General features: G+C 29.5%; 1 protein-coding gene across 2 annotated transcripts in view; it reads left to right on the forward strand.

Moving 5' to 3' along the window:
- Window positions 1–8,411: 8,411 nt before the first annotated feature.
- Window positions 8,412–9,490, forward strand: part of LOC111683345 — a 2,860-nt gene continuing 1,781 nt past the window's right edge. Inside the window, exons 1-2 of one of the 2 annotated variants that reach the window (XM_023445415.2) lie at window positions 8,412–8,593; window positions 8,671–8,956. In XM_023445415.2, the coding sequence (XP_023301183.2) occupies window positions 8,582–8,593; window positions 8,671–8,956 (298 nt within the window). In that variant the 5' untranslated portion in view covers window positions 8,412–8,581. Of the gene's footprint in view, window positions 8,594–8,670; window positions 9,064–9,490 lie in introns of those variants that run through there. The other variant, XM_023445416.2, reaches the window with a different exon arrangement.

Consider the following 9,490-nt stretch of genomic DNA (forward strand, 5'->3'; position numbering starts at 1 on the left):
AGTCTAGTCTATAGTCTAGTCTATAGTCTAGTCTATAGTCTAGTCTATAGTCTAGTCTATAGTCTAGTCTATAGTCTAGTCTATAGTCTAGCCTAGTCTATAGTCTAGCCTAGTCTATAGTCTAGTCTATTCTATAGTTTAGTCTATAGTCTAGTCTATAATCTAGTCTATAGCCTAGTCTAGTCTATAGTCACTAGACTATATAGTCTATAATTTAGTCCTTAGTCTAGTGTATAGTCTAGTTTACAGTCTAGTTTACAGTCTAGTCTATAGACTAGTCTATTCTAAATAAATTTCCCTTCGCGCCTGGGATAGTAAATTAAAATTTTCTGCAAAATAACTACATTAAATATACGCAAACAATAAAAATATATAAATCAGAAAAAGGATACTTGGCAGTTGGAAGAATTAATGCAGCTAGAATTTTAAAACTTCGTGTTTGTATAAAGCAGGCAAAACTACAAGTTGTTGTAAAACAGATATTTAAATTTGAAGAGAAATACAAATTAAAAATAAAGTATATATGGCTGAAAAATAAACTAAAGCAGCTAGAGTTTTGAAAATTTCTGTTATGAAATTTATCATAAACTACAAATTGTAATGAAATAAATTGGTAAACTCAATAATTAATATCTCCAATATTTAAAACAATATAATACTAAAGTTAAAAAAATTTACAACTTTATAAATTTTTCAAGTTTTAAACGCTTATTTAAGGATTCCAAACGAAACTTTGTTTTTTTTCAGGATACCTGACAAGTTTTTCATATTTTTGCTATTATTTTCTTTATAAAAGTTTTATATATTTTTTTTCCATTTTTTAACTAAACAATTTTTTAATGAAAACTTGAAGGTATTTATTAATTGTTTACATGTTTACCTCTATACATACATAAGGACAGACGTGTGTATGTATAGGTAAATGAAGGAATGAGTGAATGTATAAATATCTATTTCAGCTTACCTTCATGACTGCTATTAGTGTAGTTGTAGCTGTTGCTGTAGGTTGGATATATGTACATAAATGTGCAAAATACAGAAATATTTTGTATTGTTTTGAAATGAAGTATTTGCTTGTTTGATTTTAATAAGGCATCTGTTGTTGTTGTTGATACTGCTGCTACTGACTCTTCTGTTGCCTCTTTCTGCTCAACGTCTTCCTTAGTCTTACTACCATCTTTCACTGAACATTCGTTTTTTTTTACTTTTATTTGTTAGTCATGGCTGTTTTATAGTGTCGAGAGGAGCTGTTGCTGTTGGTGGTTTTCACGTTTCATTATTTTCAAGAATTGTTTTCCTGTTGTTCTTCGTCGACATACAACTTCCTTCACATCATCCTGCTTGGGTAGTGATGTTTGTTGCTCTTGTTCATTTTTTAACTCTGTTCGCTAAAAAATAATACAGAGAAAATACGTATAAGTAGAAGGAAAACGAAGAAGAAAAAAAAAGACTCAAAATGAAGACTTTTATTTGAGGGTCCGTTGATGCTCTTAAGAATTAATGAAAAATCTTTTGTTTTTCTGCTTTATTACTTCATATAAATAAGAATGATTATAAAGATGATGAATGTCTTAGAGAGAGTAAAACAAAAGCTAAAGAAACTTTTTTTTAAATGAGCAGAAAAATAATTTTCTACTAAAAATTAAAACTAAAGTATTTATTAAAGCAAAAAAATATTTAAAAAGTTTTGTGGTTTTTTGAAAAATTGTGCAAAAAGTGTAAACATTCATAATATTTTAAAAAATAAGTTAATTAAGTTTTTGTTATCATTAATGTAATTTTTCTTTTAATTTCATTTAGATCTTGACTGTAATTTTTCTTAATTTTATTTTAGTGTAAACATATTGATTAAAGATCAGTTTTTAGTGTGACTACATAGATCACTCTAAATTACTCAAGAGCATTGACTCTAAATCACATTGTATCCTTGTGTATGGAATAGACTTTAGTATTATCAGTTATATACATACCGTTGATCATATATTAATTGATCATTAAAAACTGATCCATGATCTGTCTACTGTAGACAACATACAGGCTATGTCTAATCTATAGTGATGTATGGTCACAACAGCAGATCGATCTTCCAAAAATGTATCAATAATTAACATTTAATTGATCTACAATCAATATTTTAGACTGATTTATTGTTCATCATATAAACTGATCGAGACTATGTATAAAATGATCTATGATCAGTATCCATAATCTTGACTAAACACACTGGTCAAATGTCAAGACTGACTTTAGTCAAGACAAAAAACTTATCTATAGTCAAGCCTACAAAGTGAACTTTCGATCAGACTATAGACTGATCTATTGTCAAGACTAGACACTGATCTATACGGAATTATATAGCCAAGACGGAATAATATAGCTATGTAGAGATCTTTTGCCAATATAGAGTGATCTATTGTCAATATACTGACTTTAGTCAAGACAAAAAACTTATCTGTAGTCAAGCCTACAAAGTGATCTTTCGATCAGACTTTAAACTGATCTATTGTCAAGACTAGACACTGTTTTATACGGAATAATATAACCAAGACGGAATAACATAAGCATGTAGAGCTCTTTTGCCAATATTATATAGAATGATCTATGGTCAATATTATAAATTGATCTATACTAAAGAGCATACATACTCTCAAACTGTAGACTGATCTAAGCATGCATAAAACTGATCTATAAACTATATAGTAATCTACAGTCAAGACAAAATAGTGATCCACAATTTAAACTATAGAGTGATCGATAGTCAAGACAGTAAACTAATCTATAGTCAAGACTAAATACTGAAGTATAGCTAAGACTATATACTGATCTAAACTCAATAATATAAACTGATCTGTAAGAAATACTATAGTCCAAACAATAGACTACAGTGTAATATATAGTCAAGACAAAATAGTGATCCACAATTTAAACTATAGAGTGATCTATAGTCAAGACAGTAAACTAATCTATAATCAAAGCCTAAATACTGAAGTATAGCTAAGACTATAGACTGATCTAAACTTAATAATATAAACTGATCTTTAAGAAATATTATAGTCCAAACAATAGACTACAGAGTAATCTATAGTCAAGACTAAATAGTGATAAAAAATCAAGAGAATTGGGTGATCAACGGGGAAGTGATCTATAGTCAAGAATAGAAAGCGATATATAGTCAACACTAAAAACTATTCTATAAATAAGACTATAGACTAATCAATAGTCTAGAAAATAAAACGATCAATACTAATGTCAAGACTATAAAGTGATATTGAGTCAAGACTACATAGTGATTAAAAATCAAGAGTATTGGATGATCCACAATCTAGTGATCTATAGTCAAGAATAGAGAGCGAAATATAGTCAAGACTAAAAACTGTTCTATAGCTAAGACTATAGACTAATCAATAGTCTAGTAAATAAAACGATCAATATAAATGTCATGACAATAGACTTTAAAGTGATATACAGTTAAGGCTAAATAGTGATTTATAGTCAAGACTATTGCGTGTTTCACATTCAACGTTAAAGAGTGATCTATTGTCAATATGATAGAGTGATCTATAATCAAGACTATGGAGTGATTTGTAGTTTTTGAACACTGTAAAATAATTCATTCAGTTCCCTCTTTTTTTCTCATGATAAGGAGCGCACAACATGCCCGATTGCGGCCTAGGTGTATTTCTTCGGACTTGATGTAATATACATCCTCCTATCGACCTAACTTAACCTTTAAAGTGATTTGTAGTCAAGAAAAGAGAGTGATCTACTTAAAGTCAAAACCCCGCAGAGTGATCTGTAGTCAAGGCTATAGCTTTATGTATAGATAAGACTATAAAGTTTTCAATAGTTGGGACTATAGAGTGATCTGTAGTCAAGTCTATAGAGTGATCTATTGTAATAATTATGAAATAATTTTTATTCAATATGATAGTGATCTGTAATCCAAGTCTATAGATTGATCTTTAGTCTTGATTATGGATTGAGGTTTATTCAATTTGATATAGTGATATTTAGTCAAGTCTAATCTATCTATAATCAAAACTACGATCTATAGTCATCACTATGCAGTGATGTGATTGTCAAGATTATAAGATTATCTATAGTAGTGCCTCTAGAGTTACCTTTGATCCAGACTACATAGTGGTCTATTGCCAAGACTTCAGAGTAATCTATTGATTAGTATATAGTCAATTCTATAACACTATCTGACCAGAAAATCTATAGCATATATGTGACCTTTTTTATTTTCTTTCCACTTCATACAATATACCATTTAAAAAATCTTTTAAATCTGTGTTAAATTTATAAATAAATTTTTTATTCATACACTTATATACAATGTGTTCATATAAATAAATATAAAATTTTCAACAAAAAAAAATAACCACATCACCAGGAAATCCATATGATTTCACACTGTCTAGACTAGTTTTCAAACATCATATTTTAAATACATTTACACATACATTTAAATGATACAAACTCATACATATGTAAGTGTTTATAGAAATGTACATACTTATGTATATGCGTGTATAAGTTAAAAAGTTCTTTTATACAGATGCGTAGACAAAGAAATCGAAAAACAAAGAATTGTAATTTTAACTTTCGATATGTTGCGGAAATAGAAAAATACTAACTTTTATTTGTTATTTTTTTTTCTTTTCAATATGGAAATAATTATAGAAACTTAAATTATTGCACAATAAATGTTGGTGGTTTCTTTTAATGTAATTTATATGCATTTAATATTACTTATACCACCCGTAGTACACTTATTACTAGTTCCCCTTAAAAACTTAATGTTTAGCCTGGAGCTGTAAAATTTAAGCAATGTTTTTATACTGTTGTGATTTCTGTATAAGTGGCTTCAATTTTGTTTTCTACATTTTCAACAATGTGGTCAATTTGGGTTCCATATATGGAGTTTTTTTCATTTTCCATAAGGATTATATAGTTTTTTTGTCAATATTATATTGTATAAACTTAAAATCCATTTCCGTTTTTTTATAACAAAAACTCATATGAACATTGACATTATAAGCGCACAAATAAAAATAAAAAAATTTAAATAAAACATTGAATAATTGCCAGCTGTCGACACAAAATGTTGCATTTTTTTTAATAAAAACAAATAATATTTAAGAGTTTAAAGCTTTAGAGATAAACATTTAGTTTATATAAATATAAAAAGGTAATACTTAAAACAAATGGATAATCACAGATTTTTAAATCGTAAATGGTAAAAGATTTCACAAACAGATAAAATTATTAAATAACAAATAGTGAAACTCAGAACCCATTTGAAACCGAAACTAAACCAATATATTAAATTACAAGCATGACAACATTATAATGGAAATATAGCGGATTTCTGGTTCTCCAAGTAAATACTTTCAAAAACTAGATTTTTCAACAAATACTGTGACTACATATTGCATAAAAATGTTTAAAATCTTATACTGAATAATATTTCCATTCTACCATTGTCATTTCCTCCCACTGTATCAATACACGTAAATAGCTTAAATCTTAATATGGATCAATCAAAAGTCTACAGAAATAGCCCAAAGTGTTGACCAGAAAGTATTCTATAGTTTTGACTATAAATCATTCTTGAATAGACAACAGATCAGTCTAAACTCTTGACTACAGATTATTCTAAAAAAATTGACTATAGATCAGTTTTTGATCCTGACTATAGATCAGTCTACAGTTCCGCCTATATATATTATATAGATTAAGTTATATATACACTAAATATCATTCTATAGCCTTGACTATAAGGACTTTAGACTATTGTGTAGTCCTGACTATAAATCGTTTTATAGTAGTGACTATAGATCAGTCCATAGTCCAGACTTTAGATCAGTCTATAGTCCTGACTATAGACTAGTTTATACTCCTGACTATAGATCAGTCTATAGTCCTGACTATAGATCAGTCTATAGTCCTGACTATTGATCAGTCTATAGTCCTGACTATAGATCAGTCTATAGTCCTGACTATAGATCAGTCTATAGTCCTGACTATAGATCAGTCTATAGTCCTGACTATAGATCAGTCTATAGTGCTGACTATAGATCAGTCCTGACTATAGATCAGTCTATAGTCCTGTCTATAGATCTGTCTATAGTCCTGACTATAGATCAGTCAATAGTCTTGTCTATAGATCAGTCAATAGTCCTGACTATAGACCAGTCAATAGTCCTAACTATAGTTCAGTCAATAGTCCTGACTATAGATCAGTCTATAGTCCTGACTATAGATCAGTCAATAGTCATGTCTATAGATCAGTATAAAGTCATGACTATAGATCAGTCTATAGCCCAGACTTAAGATCAGACATTAGTCCCGACTTTAGACTATTCTATTGTTCAGTCTATAGTCTTAACTATAGATCAGTCCTGACTACAGATCAGTCTATAGTCCTGTCTATAGATCTGTCTATAGTCCTGGCTATAGATCAGTCAATAGTCCTGTCTATAGATCAGTCAATAGTCCTGACTATAGACCAGTCAATAGTCCTGACTATAGTTCAGTCAATAGTCCTGACTATAGATCAGTCTATAGTCCTGACTATAGATCAGTCTATAGTCCTGACTATAGATTAGCCTATAGTCCTGACTATAGATCAGTCTATAGTCCTGACTATAGATCAGTCTATAGTCCTGACTATAGATCAGTCTATACTTCTGACTATAGATCAGTCTATACTTCTGACTATAGATCAGTCTATAGTCCTGACTATAGATCAGTCTACAGTCCTGAATATAGATCAGTCTATAGTCCTGACTATAGATCAGTCTATTGTCCTAACTATAGATCAGCCTATTGTCCTGTCTATAGATTAGTTTACAGTCCTCTCTATAGATAAGCCTATAGTACTGTCTATAGATTAGCCTATAGTCCTGACTATAGATCCGTATATGGTCGTGACTCTAGATGGTTGTATAGTCCTAAATACAGATAATTCTTTAGTTCTGACTACAATTTAGTCTACAGTCCTGAATATAGATCAGTCTAATATCCCGACTATAGATTAGTCTGAAGTTTTGACTACAGATGAGTGATCTGTAGATCAGTCTATAGATTTGATTATAGATCAGTCTATAGTTCTACCTATAGATCAATAGATAGTCCTGTTTATAGATCAGTCTGTAGTTCTGACTATAGATCAGTCTATAGTCATGACTATACCCCAATCTATAATCATGACTATAAATCATTCTATACAGGCTTAACTAAAGATCACTCTAGAGCCTAGACTTCTATAAATTTGACAATAGAGCATTCTATAGTATTGACTATAGATCTGTCAATAATCTTATTTATAAAACAGCATTGATCACAAATCAGCCTTGACTGAAGATACGTTTATATCAACTATATGTCAGCTATATAGATCAATAAGTATTATTGACTGAAGATCAATGTAATTGTAAATATGAACTTCAATTGACTTAAGTTATTAAGCTAAATTACCAGAAATTTAATCACCTTTGCTATCATCGTCATCAGTATCATCGTGTCCATACCATTTTCACACAAAAACAATTTATTGCATTTTAATGAACAACAAACCAACCATTTAATTAATATTTTGATTAAATATGTATTTTTTACTACGTGCCAAATGGAAAACCGAAAAAGAGAATTTCATTCATTAATTCACTTTTTTTTGCTCTGTCCAGTTTTTTTATGGTTTTGCTCATTCATTATTAACCATGGTAACCGTATCATTATGGTCAATAATGTGCAAAATAATAATAATAAAAATAAAATTATATTAAAATAATTAATACATAACAGACAAATAGAGTTTGCCGAAACACACCCAAAAAAAATTATTTATTTTTTTCTCTTCCTTTTGCAATTGTGATTTATTTATTCTCTTTTCTTCAACTTTTGGTCATTTTTGTTTTATATTCTCATTAAAAAGTTTATTAACTTTTTTATGGCGAGAATGTGATAAGAACAAAGAGAAATTTATTTAATTTAAATATAAATTATGAGATTTAATTTAAATATAATAATGAGAGAAAAGAGAGAGAGGTGATAATGAGATGACTTCGCTCCTTTATTAAAATTTAATAATATTTAATGTATAGTGGTTATGTTACAGATTGTTAGCAAAGACACAAACCATTTCAGTATTCTGCTAAAATGATCTGCGAAATCTTTCTGGTAAGAGTTTGAAAATATTTTCTTAAATAATGAAAATTTATTTAAATAAAAAACTTCATTTTTTTTCTATTTAGTTTATAATCCATTCCACTGTGCAAAGTTGAGAATGAAAACAAAGTACATTTTCTTAATTGTTATGGTAACGAACGTACAACAAAAATCTTCCAAAAAAACTAAGCAACAACACTCATCTAATATAAAACCAAAAAGAAATTAGAAAAAAAACTATAAAAAAGAATTAACGATAAACAAACATAATAAGACGAAAAACAAAACATGATTCTCTAACAAATAATGAAGGCCAGTATTGAATAAATTGGCATTTAGTATTCAAATATCAATTACTTGGTTACCAAACCTACAAGCGGCTACATCCTCTTACTTCTTCAATACAATGTTCAAATTTGTAAGTATTTTTTTTATATATGAAGTATAAAAGTTTATACAATCAAATAAATTTTATTAAAAATCATTTGTTTTCAGTTGATCGTTTTGTTATTAGCTATAATAGCTTATGCCTCCGCTAAGCCTCATTTATTAACTACCGGTGTTAACTATGCTGCTGCTCCCGCATTAGTGACTCCTGTTGTAGCAGCTGCTGCTGTTCATCATCCCGTTGTAGCTGCTACTGCTGTCCACACGCCCGTTATTGCCGCTCCAGCTTTTGCCGCACCCGCCTATTATCCCCACTATGCTACTGCTTCTTATGCCACTTATCCCTCGTATGCTATATATCCTCATTTGGGCGGTGCCGCCTATTACGTAAGACGTTAGTACAAAACCAAAGTATTTTTTTTTATTTTTAATGAAAAGTATTTTTAAAATTTATTTGGCGTCTCGACCTGAATGTGCTACATAAGGGTCAATAAACGATTTTTATATTATTTTAAAGAAATCTTATTAAGAACAAACTAACAAATAATTTCAAAACCCTGGCAGTAAAAATGAGGCTCTTGGAAATATATGTGTCTGATAGGCTCTAATCCTGACTATAGGTAAGACTATAGTGTGGACTATATATCAGTATATAACTTATGGGGACTCTAAATCAATCAATTGTGTGAACAATATATCATTATATAATCTACACTGAAGATCAGTCTTAAAACTAGGCTATAGAACAGTCGGACCATAGATGAGTCTATAGTCTGGACTACAGATCAGTCTATATTCTGGACTACAGATCAGTCTATATTCTGGACTATAGATCAGTCTATAGTCTCGACTATAGATCAGTCTATAGTCTCGACTATAGATCAGTCTATAGTCTCGACTATAGATCAGTCTATAGTCTCGACTATAG

The sequence above is a fragment of the Lucilia cuprina genome, chromosome 5 (genome assembly GCF_022045245.1).
Source record: "Lucilia cuprina isolate Lc7/37 chromosome 5, ASM2204524v1, whole genome shotgun sequence".
Taxonomy (NCBI): Eukaryota; Metazoa; Arthropoda; class Insecta; order Diptera; family Calliphoridae; genus Lucilia; species Lucilia cuprina.